This window comes from Dipteris shenzhenensis, chromosome 1 (genome assembly GCF_047967505.1).
Source record: "Dipteris shenzhenensis isolate YYH24624 ecotype China chromosome 1, Dip_SZ_1.0, whole genome shotgun sequence".
Classification (NCBI taxonomy): domain Eukaryota; kingdom Viridiplantae; phylum Streptophyta; class Polypodiopsida; order Gleicheniales; family Dipteridaceae; genus Dipteris; species Dipteris shenzhenensis.
In genome coordinates this window covers 11204039-11219195 of record NC_141596.1, presented here as the reverse complement: position 1 = coordinate 11219195, position 15157 = coordinate 11204039, and the positions used below count along the sequence as shown (strand labels likewise).

Below are 15157 nucleotides of genomic sequence, written 5' to 3'. Positions count from 1 at the left end.
GTGCTGAAATGAGGGCAAAGCCCTCCTTATATAGGGACTGGAAGGTCCTGTTTTGGCCGACCCAGCCAGCCCTAACCGGCCGACCAGCCAGTCGCCTGGTTGCTGGGCTGGTGGGGCTGTTTGCTCAGCCGTAGGGGCCAACCTGGAGGGGTGTGAGGCTGCCTATAAAAGGCACCTCCCCCAGCCCACTTTCCATCCATGTTGCTGCCATTTGGAGGCCCCAAAACCTGCCAAATATGCTGCGTAGGGAGCGCAGCCAGTTGTCACTGCAACCTGGGCTTGACCCTGGTGCATGTGACAACACAGGGGGTCTTCTTTTGATGTTAGGTTATCCTAAAAAAGACAAAGCGCTGATGTTAAGAGAACGAGTCAGCTATTGATGCAAGGCTGTTGGGAGTAGGGAGAGGCTTGTTTGTCATTGTCTGCACCTGATCCGCGCCTGATTCACCTGATTCAAGGCTGTGGATATTTCACCTAGCTATGGCAGTCAGCAAGAGTTTGTCTTTGAGGGCAGCAACAGTTCATCGTCTGTGAAGGTTCATCCATAGCTATGGCTGCAACCATGGCAGCAGTGGCAGGGAAGGGCATCTATATATACCTTCATAAGACTGGAATATATCCAAACTTAGAAATTTAACTTTTTTATACAAGCAAAAGAACAAAGGAAAGAAGGGAGTTTGTAAGCGACTTTAGACAGATTATGAGAAAAATGAAAAAATGAATAAGCAAACTACACTTATGTTCTCATCAGTACTATATCTACATCTCCATGTCTTAGTCTAACCCCTAAACTGGGCAATGGAGATATGCTCAGCCAGGAGAGAGAAGGGCAGGCGTGCTGCAAGCTGCAGCTAGGGCAGACAAGCTGAGGCTGAGAGAGAGAAACTACAACGAACTATCCAAGCTTTTACATTAGGAACGCTGCTTGCTTCCTTTATCATGGGAAACGGTCTCAAAAGATATTTGCATCATGCCCAAAAATGGGGACAGCAACCAATGTTTAGTAAGCTCATGATTAATTACTATTGCATGATGTATCAGTTCAGTACTTCAAATCCATTGTAGCAGAATCATACAATTTTCAAAAGGATGCTGGACATCAGTATAGGTGTCCATTACATTGAAATGTTCAGAACTCCTACTTGGCCTGAGAATGGCAGGCTCCTCGCTCGCCTCAAAGAGCTTAAAGAAGAGTGCATCCTTTGTAGTGGCAAAGTAGTATTGCATGCAGCAGCTATGTGGCACAACGGAGAATCAATGATGATGTCTATGAGGATGGGAGTCTCCTCCTGCCTGACAAAATTGAAGATGCAGGATGGCAGGAATGACGAGTTCTTCCATGGATGTCTGTGTGAGTTGGTTGAAGGTGGAAGATGAAGGTGCCACAGATTTCAGCACACTCAAAGCGGCTGCTTCTTGGAATGAGTTCTCATTTGAATCACCCACAAGCAATGCCAATTGAGAAAGGAGCATGAGAGCAGGAGCCTGCACACTCTTATGTTTCTCCAATGCAGCCAACTGCACCAGATATGGGAGGGCCGGGACCTCTACAATAGTGCGTGAGTGCTCCACACGCAAATAATTATCATCATCCACAAACTTCAGTAAAGCTGTGACTGCCTCAGCAGCAACAGGAAGATAATTTTGATCGCTATAGCAAAGCTTCATGACAAGACATTTGATCACCTTATTCTCCTTTGCAGGGAATGTTCTAGCCAAGCATCCGATTGCCCTGATGCAGGACTCCTGAAGGTTAGGGTCCCCTGATGGATCTTTGATAATTATGAGAAGTTGATCCACCACTGCCTTGGCTGCTGGAGAGGTCGGCTTAAATGCAAGCCTTCTTAGGTCTGCATCTTTTCCTGCGACCAGTGCAAGCTCCATCACTGCCATGATCACGTTCCTCTGCACATCCCCTTGCTCCGTTTCCATAAGCTTTGCAAATCCCAGCACTGCCTTTGTATCTGTAATCATTCTGCTGTTCATGGCATTATCCCGAGCCAGCAACCACAGGGCTCTTGTTACCTGCGTCTTGAGGTCGATCTTGACTTCAGGAGGTTGTTTGCCCCTCTCTCTTCGGTTGATGTCCCGTGTTGTCATGCCAATACAGAGAGAATCGCTAGCACTTCTGATGTGCTTGCCCTTGTAATTGGGGTGGCTTTTATCTGGATTTCCATCAGCCAGACCTGCGTTTGCCGTTTCCTTATTCTTCCGTATTGCTTCCCACCCAATCCCACCATCAGACTTTCGCAGTCCAGCTCGATGCTCAATGCTGGTTCCAAATGTGCCTATTCCGCCACCATTGTAATCCATCCCGGACCTTTGAGTGGCCAAGCTTGTTCTCACTACGGACTGCAAGGATGACGCTTTGACGGGAGGGTCGGGAAACAAATCATCCATGGTTTCTAGCATGCGGACGACCAAGAGCTTGATTGCATTTGCAGAACCGAATTCGCTCTGCGTATGTGGATCGTGGGAGACCATTTCGGCCAGCGCCCAGGCAACTTTGGCCTGCACCACCATTGGACCGTCTGCGAGTATATGCACAAATGCGGGGATAACACCCGCCTCTACGATTCGCTGCACACGTTGCTGACGAACGGCCAATTTACCTAGTACAGTTGCGGCCAGAAGCTGGGCGTCCAGAGTCCCGTCCTTGAGGAGCCGCAATAGTTGAGGAACACCCCCCTCCGCGATGATCAACTCACCATTTTGGTCGCTGGCAGATGCCAGAGATACAAAGTAACTTGCTGCCCCCTCTCTAGCCTTTGGAGTGCCTCCCTGGAGCTTTGCAAGCATCGCCCATACAACAGCAAGAACGGGAACAGCGCTGGCGATGGGGGGCATTCCGGGCACCCCCGCGTCCTCATCGGTGGCAACAGTCAAAATCCAGTTAACATTCGCCAAGGCGCTGTCAATGGAGCTGCTCGCCCTGCGAAAATCAGTGGCCGAGGTGATTGCAATCACTCTCCTGAGGATGCCACCTTTCTTGCATCGCCTTAACAGAGCGCAGCACTTCTCCAACACCTTCGAAACATCCTCCATGATCCGACTCATCGAGCGCTCGCAAAAACAGGCGTTCCCATGCTTGACCAGACGAATTATGTCTCGAAGAGATTTGGCAAGCGTTTCAACTTGCGTGCCCAGCTCCTGGCATTCCACTTTGGAGGAATCCGCCTCGCGGATTGCTCTTTTTGTGTCTTCGATCAGCTTGAGAGGCTGGAGCATTAGTTCTTCGAGGGTCGCCTCCATGAGAAAGCAACATCTGCCGGAAAGGGCGATTTAAAGCCCAACGGCAGCAGGCCAAGAGCAGGAGGAGGGAAAGCAGTTCGCTTCAATCAAAGCAGGGAAGCATCGCAATCGAGGCCAGCTAGCAATACGCGAAGGGAGCGGCTGCATGCGCGGCTGCATCTGGATGTGAGGAGCCACGGAAGGAGAAAAGGCTCCAGAGCCGGCTCATTTTGGATATGGCGGGATCAAATCGAGGTGCCGAATCAGACTATCTACGTAGAAGGCATGCGAATGTGGAGGGGCAAGGGATGCAACAAGCATCGACGAGCAAGTAAGACGGGGATGCGCGCTATTTAATTGGGCATGGAGAGGAAATGGCGATGAGGACGGACAAACAGAGGCTGAAATCCAAGCGCCGTGACTGCGGCAGATCTGGCGATTCGTTCACTGGAGCTTGGATGGAAGGCAGGCGGCAGTGCAATAGGCTATGGAGATGGAGAACCTTTCAAGAAGATGCAGTGGACGAGGAAAACCAGGGGCAAGAACCAAGCATTTGGACGAAGACCACAATGACTCTCTTTCTTTCTCTGTGGTCTTCAGTCGTCCTGCGCGATATGTCTCAAAGTGGACAACGATTTTGTGCGAAAAGTAGTTTCTTCCCGTCGTAAACGACTGCGTACGCCAGCAGTTGGCCTCCTTGAAAGGGTCTGTGTCTCACCTGCTGCTGCTCATCAGGCAGGGCGAGAAGAAAATGGCACAACCATGAAGCAAATTTGAATGTCCCAAGGGGGTAACGACCGTGAATGCGAAGGATGTATGTGTGATCAGCAAGAAAGATGTGACGACGACGATGATAAATCAACAATAGCCGATTTCTCTTTTCCTGTGAAAGAGAGCTTCAGATACAGGACAGAGCTCAGAGCTTCACCTACTCGGAGAGTCTGAGCTCTGTGTGTATGTGTGTGTGTGTGTCTCTCTCTCTCTCGATCTCATCATCTCCTACATTGCTTTTTGGGTATCTCTTGCTTCTATGACAGCTCGTGCGCGCTCTCTCTCTCTCTCTCTCTCTCTCAGCGCAGAGCTTCAACTACACAGAGCTCACAGCTTCAGCTACACGAAGCTCTGTGGGGTGTGCGTGTGTGTGTCTCTCTCTCTCTCTGTCTCATGATCTCGTGCGTTGCTTTTTGGCTATCTCTTGCTCGCTCTCTGTGTACCTACGTTGCTTTTTTATGCAAGCTCTTGCTCTGAAACATGGAGAGAGATGTGTGTGAGATGATAGGCCATCATCTGTTTGGGGCGCGAATGCACAAGAAATCACCTCCTCCAGGAGCTACCTCGTCCTCCAAAAAAACAAACAGCTGCTAGGCAACGCACAACACGGAGGACCATCGCATTTCATTCGCACAGTCGTCACATTTTTATTAGCAGTGCCTTTTGCTAAGTATGGTATACTTTTACAGAATTGGATTCTCCTTTGTCAATTTCCACACTCCAAGTTAAGGTTAACTCTTGACCTTCAAGGTCCAAGGTCGACTGAAAACCAACCCTCGCCGTGCCCACACAGAAGATGAATCGCAACGCTCCCGGAATTCTCAAAAAAATTATGGCTCGCGGCAAGCCTCACCTTTTTTTTTGGGGGAATTCTCATTTCCCTAAGAGCTTCCATACACCAACTCGCACCTAGCAAACACTCCTCGACAATGTTACTCAACTTGGCTAGGTTCTCCGGAGGAGAATTCCTCACCATCCCATCTCACAACCTTCATCGTGGTAATGTAGTCGTCAACGGCCTTGGCTGGATATAATTTAATATCCACCGTGCCATCTCAGGTCCTTCCGCTCTACGGAAGATTGCAATCGATTGAGCTACATGTCGTCTTCAAGCTAAGAAGCCAGGGACGTCGCTTTCAAGCTGAGAAGATTTCGAAATGCTCATGTGTTCGATTATTACAAGTTAAAATCGATGCAAATGGACCTCCCGTAGGCCCTCGACACCAACGAAATGCTTCGCAGTTAAAATTTCTGACAAAAAAATGGCTCGCAACTTTTGCCGCTTACCATTTTTTTTCTCTCCCATGCGAGCATTTCCCTAGGGTCTTGAGATCATGATCAACTACATATGGTATCTTGAGATCATGACCGTAATAAATGCCGAATACACCACCTTTGATCAAAGGCTCACAAGCTACACTTAATTGAGGCCATTAGATGAATCCAATCTTGCCCATCAAACCTTAACAACATCAAAAGCCTACACAAGTCACTTCTTTTCCACCATACATCTAAACCATGTGATCCAACAGTGCATGAATCACACTGCTTCTCAAACGTTCAATTTGCCAATGAGGTCCTTGGATGATCACCACATATCAAACCACCTCCCCAAGCCATTAACAACCGATAATCAAAGCGAGGTGGTCAACACCAATGAAACTGACGACCAATCACTATTTTCACTGGTGTCCTCCTAGTAATAGCCACCTCACATCGATTCCCTACTCATCCAAGTGTTCATCCATAGAGAGCCCAGTAGAATGGCATGTACATATTGGACTTCAATGTTATAAATCATGAAGATATGGGAGGCATGCGTGTGATGGCCATGTTCTAGTAATGCTAAATCCACAAATATTCATCTAAGAAGTGGCCTTAAATTCTAGCTAATATTAATCGTTATCCATATGGGGCAAAGTAAGAAGCCAAAAAGGATGTAACTCTTCATTGCGAATGGCATTGCCGACATTGCCTTATTAATTAAGTTACAAAAGGATAATCTTAATAAATTGAGTGTTGCTAGCTTAGTAAAATCCGAGGAGGGGGGCATTGTGGTAAGGTTCATGAAGTGCACCACTTACTAAGCACCTCTACCTTATAAATGTTGAACTATGAAAATTTCATTGTTCCCTTCTCCCAATATCTTCAATGGCAAAATGTGCATGTGCTTATTGCATGGGTTCAAATCGTGATATTGCCTTCTTCTTCTTCTTCTTCTTCTTCTTCTTCAACTACAGAAGGATCATGATGCTTCCTTGTAGTGTGACATATCCTTTTCAAGGTCATTTATAGTGGATATTACTAGGAAAATATGTCTCTCTCCAACTTAAGAATATAAAGTTGACTCTTGAACGTAATCACTTCATAATACATAAAGTATGGAACTAGTTAATTGTTTAAATTACGATGCATAAAAAATATTCTTAAAAAATTAGGCCAAGCTATACTCATTGTTTTGTCTAAAATTGTCATTTTGCTTTGGGTGTGTTGTAAAAAGAATATAAGTCAATGGCTTCTTATATTTTAACAAGTTAGCATGCAAAAAATGGATAAATATTTTGAGGTGACCCCATTGACTTCTATAATTTAGAGAGTTGTTCTGCTCAAAAGATCAACTACACGAGCATCTTGATATAAAAGAAGATAAATGTGTTTCTTAGAAAAATGGACAGCTAATGCTTGATTTAACATTTTTGTTTTTTTGTAATATTCTGGTTTGACTAGCTTCTTTTATGGATCTTTTAATATTAAAAACGTCTATAACTTATTCTTGAGGACTCAAAACTAAGAGTGATGCACTTTTAAAAAGCTCAAATAAATTGAGAGAGAGAGAGAGAGAGAGAGACTTTGTAGCAACAATGCCAAAGAGCAAAATTGACTCATCCAAAGTGATTCCTAGGAATCGAATACACACGAACCAAAGCCTCAACCACCAAGACCCCCAAGAGAGAGAGAGATATAGAGAGAGAGAGAGAGAGAGAGAGAGAGAGAGAGAGAAAGAGAGAGAGAGGGAGAGAGAGAGAGAGAGAGAGAGAGAGAGAGAGAGACATCTTTATTTAATAGAGTGTTAACCCAAAAGCTTCCTTTTTATATTTTGAAGATCAAACTTTAAAAAGCATACCTAAATTTTTTTGGGTAATCTTAGTAGCCTCCCTCCCATCCTTTTTCCATTCCTCTCTATTTAATTGAGAGACTTTATTAAAGCATCTTGGGTACCTAATTGCTTTGAGATAGTTTGGATTGCTCAAGTGAGCATTAGTTTGGATTGCTAAAATGTGCAATCAAACTATTGATGCATTGAGGGACTACTAACCCTCCTATATTGCTTTATATTCCTTTGTATCTTTATCTATGTGCAAATAAGTATTGCTACCTTGCCTTATACCTCTATAGGAGAATAATATGCCCATTACGTATCCTTTGGAGATGACTTTCATAAAATCTGATGTAAGAGTGTCTTAAAGAAAATTTTGCCCTTTTAGCTCTCGGCATGGTGTTCAAAACGCAAGCATCAATTCTGCTTCTTGACCCATCGTAAAAGGCCAGTTGGAAACATGGACAAATAATGTATTTTATAGGTTCACAACTTTTTGTTTGGGTGGTCACTTTCAGAATAGTGTATGTATATAGTTAGAAATCTTAAAATGAGCATTCATGTCGACTTTTCAAAGTAACCATACCTATTCTTTTAATATGTGAAATAGCCCATCACAGGGAGCATTTTATGATGTAGGGCATAATATATATGTACATAACTCAAAGGTGATTATAAGTATAGGATCATTGGTCATGAATGAAGTGCCTCCAATGATAGATGTTTGTGTGCATATTATCATATCTATTTGGTTTGTAAATCATTAGGACAATTTATTCAAGAATTTTAGTATGCACCAATGTAAGGCATGGTTGAAAATGAGTGTGTACAATATATGCACATTGTGCAATATGTATCCTCAACCCTCCCTCTTAAATTGCACCCATAAGTAGAGCATGGAGTTACGTCTATTTTTTTTCTTACGCAAGAGAGAAATTCAAAGAAAAAAGGAAATTTTGCATGTGCAAGCCTTGCATCTGTGAAAAATGGACAATTTCTATGAATTGAAGGCTATCCTTCTCCTTTTTTTATAAAGCTTACATAGAAGGCTTGTTTAAAATGTGGTACATTTTGATAAAGCTTACATAGAAGGCTATCCTTCTCCTTTTTTCATAAATCTTACATAGAAGGCTTGTTTAAAATGTGGTAGGTTGGCTAGTTTTTGTAATAGAAGTTCTAAAATGATTAAATTAGACATGCGCCTTGTCGTGGAAGGTCTGAAACCAGTCTAAAAATATATAAATTTCCATATAGCCAAAGAAACTTATCCATTTTCAAAATAACCAATCCTTTGGAAGGCTCATTTGCCTTTATTTCCCCCAAATTTTGGGAAATGAAGGATTTGCAAAAATATTAAAAGGCATTGAGAAATTTGAGTCCTCTTTAATGTTCAATTGTAGGGCTCCTTAATGCTCAATTTGAGGGTTATCTCAATGCTTGAAAACCATAATTGTAACCTCTAGTGTCGAGGGAGTGTGAGGAAGGTGGGAGAGGTGAGAGGGCTACGAGGAAGCCTCGAAGGCATAAGGATGCTATACAATATGTACACTCTCTATTTAATAAGATGAAAGATATAAAGATCTTTACACAACTCTAAATTTGATAACCATATTGGTCTCTTTGCCCTTAGACTATACATTTGGGCACCCCATTTTACCATGTGTTCACTACATGCACATGAACTGTAATTTACATCCTCAACAATCAACTTATGAATCACTTCACCATGGAGACCAATCACCATGTTGATTCGATCACCTACGATGTTGTTGCTTAGATACATGAATTGCTACAAAGCAAAGATCTAAGATTTAGCATGGAGACCAATCACCATGTTGAACACTTCATACAAGGTGATTGCAAAGGCAATGGCCCTACGAATACGAGAGGTATGCAGGCAAATTGTTGATAGAGAGCAATGTGGATTTGTAAAGGATAGAGATATATTCAAGAATATTCTAAATGTCTGTTTGGCATTGGGTTATGCTTATAAGTTTGTTCATAAATGTATTCTTCTTGGCTTGGACTTAGACAAGGCTTATGACAGAATCAGATGGGATTATATCCTTGTTGTCCTTCAGAGATTGGGTTTTGGTGATGCCTTTGGTCCGACAATGGCTATGTTGTTTGGAGATGCCTCTGCTGCATTATGTTCGAATGGAGGGGTGGTCAGTTCTTTCAGTTTCACCCAATCCATAATGCAGGGTTGTGCCATCGCTCCATTACTATTTGTGATTGGCTCAGTGCCATTGCTAAACCTGCTCAAGCTAGCTCATAGGTCTGGTGATTTGCATGGTGTGACTCTGCCATTTGGTAGGCAGGTAAGCTCGCAGATGTTTGCCAATGATCTGATGACGTTTTGCAAGGAAGATGCGAGAAGGGCTAATGCCTTAAGAATTGCTATGGCCAAGTTTTTCCAAGCCTCTAGTTCAGTGTGGAGCTGGCAAAAATCATATGGGTTACGAATGTCTTTGGATGCACTCCCCATCTGCCTAAATAACATGCCAGTGTAGTGGATGCCTCGGGGTGAGGTCATAAGGTATTTGGGTGCTCCCTTAGGCTTGGGGTTGACAATGAGGTAGAGGTTTGTATGGTTTAAGGATAGAATAAAGTCTACGCTAAAGTCTTGGTGTGGACTAGCCTTGGGGTGGAATGCCACGTCACTGATTGTCAAACATGTGCTTGTAGCCTTGATTATTATGTCTCTACCGGGTGCAATTTCAAAAATCGCAGTGGGATCAAACAGAAAAGTGTTTCCAGTCTTTCATTTGGGCTTAGGAGGAACGTAAGAGGAAAATGCATTACATTACTTGGAATTCTCTGAAGGCACCGAAGCAATCCAGGGGGTTGGAGATTCCTAATGCTCAACTAAAGAATGCAGTATTGATGGGAAAATGGCTTCCTAAGCTTTTTAGTGATCTAACTCCTTAGAGTGAATTGGTCATCTAGTTTTTTGAGAATGGGAAAGCTGACAAAGTTTGGCTGTGGAGGAGTCTGAAATGGTATAAAAGGTTGTTTTTTGATGATCCATTGAAGATCATTGGATCGGATTTTGTGGATGGGATGCTTGCGGCTTGGTGGATGGTGATAGATGTGTGTGCTTGGAAAGGAACTAGTTGTTTAAGAGGAGATGCTAGTTTGCTGGAATGTATATGGTGGAGCAGAGCTCAATTGGATAAGGTGGCTTCACTAGCCTGGTTTGACTTGAAATTATCTTGCAATAAGGGCCTTGTTTATTGGGTAAGAGTCTGGGATTTTAGAAAAGGGAATTGGTAGTCAACTGGTGACATTAGCTATAATTTTTCTCTGAATGTTAGGAGACTGCATTTATGCATAATCTCATGAATTCTTTGCTTGCAGGTTGGCCTACCAATTATGTCCTTAACAAGAATTCTAGACATATGCAATGGAGGTTGGGGAGTTCCTCTTTGAAGAAGCTAGCTGTGAAGAAGGCATATAAGATCCTTTTGGATAGGAGCAATGTGGGAACTCTGTCGAGCTCCTATGTGGTGGAGAAGACACTTTTAGGATATATGGCAGGGTTGCGAATTTGAGAAATTTAGTTTTCCTATTGTGGAAAGTTATGCATCAGTGGCTTCCAGTTCGAGCTAAGTTGGCAAAATGAATACCAGTTAATCCCTTGTATCCCCTTTGTGGGCATTCTCAAGAGACTATGCTACACCTGGTTTGGAAATGCCCTGTTAGTAAGACGGTCCTAGTCTAGAGTAGAAGCAGCAATTAGGTCAGCTAGGTTAATGTCTAAGTTCTATATCGGTGGCAATTAGAAGTTGGTGTTCTTAGGTGATTTGGTAGGTCTTTCGTCCACTCTTCGGGAGTGCTGGCCTTTCATCAGGGGGGCGATCATCTTCTCTACCTGGATGGTACGGAATCATATATTCTTCAGGGATGGAAAAATATGGGGCTCCGAGAATCCTTGGTGCTAAGGTCCGCCCAGTTAACCATGCTGTGGATATGTCACAACTGCTAGATCCAAAGTCCTCTATGGTTGGGCAACGGTATTGCCAATCTCTTGGTGATATAAGTTTGTTCCGTGGTTCTTTTGCTTGTTAGCATAGGCCTTGGGTCTTGGCCCTGTGTTGGCCATATTTTGTAACATGTGTTTCTTTAGGGCTTCACCCACCCTTCTTAATAAAATCTAGAAAGCTGTTCTTTATTTGTTTTTTTTAATAAACTTATGAATCATTGGTCTAGTCCAATGTCACCACTTATGCTAGTTTTAGGTAGTGGCATATAATTTGTTTATTGGATACCCAACTATGGAATACCACTACAAGAGTATTGGTAGGAGGGCAACCAAATATCACCCTTTATATGGTTTAAAAAGGGTGGTTTATTTCCCATTGTAAAATACCCTTTGTCATATAGGATAGTTTATCAAATATTCCCTTTTTTTCAAGTTCATCCAAACTAAACAACTTTTAAAAAGCTACCCTTTAAAACAAGGTGGGTTAGATATGGTAATTTTTTCAAATCTATTTTTTTAAAAGCACGGGTCAAAGCTTCCCTTGCAAACCTGATGATTCTCCTCGCAAATACAATGCAATTGATTCTCAAATTTTAGCCTTTTTAAATCACTCCTAAGAAAGGGCATTTTTAACAAGCCACCTTTCAAACACTACTAGGAAAAGTTTGATGAGAAGGCAAATAATTTCTCCCTTATGGATACCATAAAGAATAAAATTATCCCAAAAGGGTGATTTCTTTAATTGCTTTGAAATTCTTTTTAATTGTGTGAACATTTTTTTAGACCTTCTATTTATCCCCATGTACAATGGGTGCTACTTCCTCCATGTATAATGGGGTGCTACTGTCAATTGAATGTGTACCATTTAAAAGTAGTCTTTAGTTCATTATGATGGAATGTAAATTTGTGGCTTGAATGATGGTGCTCACTAATCAACCGACCATCGACATAAATGAAATAAGCCTTGGGACATGTTTGTTGGGTGGCCTCACCAATGCCACAAAGTCACAAATATGGAAGTCATAATCTAATAAGACCATATGATAAATTACTACACCAAGCAATTGAAATCAAGAAGGGGGATCATCAATGAGCCCATATGAAAAAAAAATGTAGTCTTTGTGGAGAGTGACAATGGAGAAGAAGAAGAAGAGCTAATTGTCAAAAAGGAATCAACAAAATGGATAAAGATTTATTGAAAAAGCTTTCAAAGAGATTGGGTATATGAGGAAGTCCCAAAAAAGTAGAAGTTTCAACCATAAAGTGCAAAGCTGATGGGCATACCAGCATTGAATGTTGGTTAGCATAGTACTACAACATATCAATCATCGTTTGGCTTGCACAACTAAAGCGTGCAAAATCAACAAAGACAAAAGGGCTCCAAAGTTCAACCAAGTAGAAACATTGTATTCAAAAATGTTGGACTTTCTAAAGTCCAATTTCAAAATTGGACTAAAGAAAAGTCCAAAAATCTCAAATACACTCCCAATGTAGTTTTTAAAGCAAACTTTAAAAACCAACTACTTGATGAGATTACCAACAACTTGAACATTAATATAATGACCAATTCTCTTGCAAAGGTGGTATACATATATACCATCTTGGTGTAGAAATACACCCTACCATAAGAGCCACACAAGATGTGAATTTGCCACTCAAAAACAAAATACACTTGAAATTCTAATATGATCTGCTCAGCCCCACCAAGCTTGTTGCAGAGAATACAAAATAAGATTAGCAACTATATTATTACAGGCCACACATACCTAGACCACAAAGGTCGAGACATAAAAAATTTAATATAATTTGCTGAACCCAACCAGGCTTGTTGTAGAGAAGATTATCAAATATAATATTATAGACCACACAAACTGAGACCACAAAGGTCGAGATATAATGCCACACAAACCAAGACCACACAGGTTGAGATATGCCACATAGGTCGAGACCACAAAGGTCAAGATATATTGCCACACAGGCGGAGACCACACAAGTCGAGATATGGTGCCACACAAGCTGAGACCACACAGGTCATGACGGACTACATAAAATAACAAGCTCATCACATAGATGAGGTATGAGTTTCTAAGGTGAAGCTGTGACACACGCAACTAATACAAGAAGACCTATCAAGAGATGGCGACACACACCTTCTATATAGTAGCATGTCACAAGCTAGTTGATATATTATGAAGACTAGAAGATTTGATCATTCGTCTCTCTTATCTGCTCAACAACCCACTCTTCCACTAACTCCACGTTTGTATCCTCAATATAATTACAATGAGGAAAGAAATTCAAGCAGTCACAGATTGTTTCTTGATAATTTCTTTGTGAGGCCCTTATTGTTTCTTCAGCATCCACATCAAATCGCCCATACCGAGTGCTGCGATAATGAAGGTTACTTAAGAGGTCGAACAGATCTTGTCGTGCTTTTATAATATTCCGTAAAAGTCTTTTACTCTTGTGCTGCTATCTTCATAGTCTCCTCCCTCTCTTCGTGCCTCTGTGCATCAAATTCCTCTCTCTCCATCTATGTCAATGGAAAGCCTTGTCGAAGGTGCTCTGGAGGATTAGGATCCTCACCAGTCTGCTCTGGAGGATTAGGATCCTCACCACTCTTTAAGTTTTCAGGATCAGACTCTTTGTTTAGTATCCCACCTACTCCACTTTTTTAACCTTGAGGTTGGGATCCTCGCCAATCTTCCCGCTTCCAGTTTCAATCTCTTTGCTTAATATCCCAGCTGCTCCACGTCCCTGGCCTTCATCCCCCCTTCATTTAAGGCTTTGGTTGGCTTACAGGGTTTTAATTTCTCTACACTTTCCACTTCTGTAGCCTTCCCTTTGCCTTCGACATAGTGGACGACTTCTTGCCTCTGGCCCTCTCGTATGACAAGTGGAACCTCCTTTGCTCCCTCTGATATAAAATCACTCTTCCTCTTCGTGCATAGTTCAAGCATGTGATCCCCACTAGATGAAGAGTTATCCATCTCCTCATTACTTGCACTAGAGTCATCAGTCTCTGAGTCACTTTCTTTGTCTCCTCTCTCTTCTTTGAAGACCGTAGTACAACTGTAAAGTGCATCAAAATATTGTATTTGATGGGGGGTATCAATGATATTTACATTAATACCTTGGCACATTAGTTTTTTAGCTACAAAACCCATTCGATACAATGCTACCATCCATCCATCATTCAATAGGTTGGATACCATCTCATCTATCAATTCAGGGTGCTTTGGCTTTTAATAGTCCACCATTGATGCATCTAGTTTAGGTTTTTCTTCCTCATTGTAATAAAGCTCTAGAGCATCTATAGGAAGTTAAATTAAAGGACCACCACCCTATTCAAGAAGCAAATCAAGTATGGATTCAAGACTTGAATACGTGTGCCTTAGTCATAGCGCAACACTACACCATGAAACATTTTTGTGAGTGGATATCCAATGGATGTCAAACTGACAAAGAGGAGATCCCTTTGTGCTTCTGACACAAACATGACCAGCGTTGATCTTTTATTGTCTTCCAAAGGGCCGTGTATGATAAACTTTACAAGGTCAACTATCCCCACCACTCCAAAGTCATGCAACTCATTCAGGATAAAGACACATGGCTTATCCCAAGCATGTAATTGCATAACCATGCGGGTTAGCAGTAGTGACCTAGAGGGGTGTGGGAGGGTAGGTTAGCCACAAGGGTTGACGGTTTAGATCTCCAAGTAGTTGTAGTCTTCAATGGCTATTTCTCTAACCATCAGATGGTTCTGTACACGTGCTATTACTAGCATTCTGAGATCATTGTGTACACAGATGTTGTGCGAGCTATTGCTCCGGAATACAGTATTCTTCAGTGTTCTATCTCTTGCATATTTGTATTCCGTTCTCATGGATGTTGCACGTATCGTTTGTCTATTGCTTTCTGTAGCGTCTGCATGCATTTATGATGCTACACATTGGTGATGACGATGCACATTCTTACAATCACGCAAGGAATTTGCGATCGGGAAATTGAGCACTCATGTCATTTGCTCCTTGTCGTCTTTGCAGAGGCACTTCACATGGAGGTTTGCACGT

The 15157-nt window shown here is 42.4% G+C and overlaps 1 protein-coding gene across 1 annotated transcript; it reads right to left on the bottom strand.

Moving 5' to 3' along the window:
- Positions 1 to 1019: 1019 nt before the first annotated feature.
- On the bottom strand, positions 1020 to 4352 carry LOC147905371 (uncharacterized). Its single transcript, XM_087370522.1, has one exon. The coding sequence runs from the start codon at positions 3250 to 3252 to the stop codon at positions 1255 to 1257; it is 1998 nt and encodes a 665-aa protein (XP_087226648.1). The 5' UTR covers positions 3253 to 4352; the 3' UTR covers positions 1020 to 1254.
- Between the last annotated feature and the right edge of the window lie 10805 nt (positions 4353 to 15157).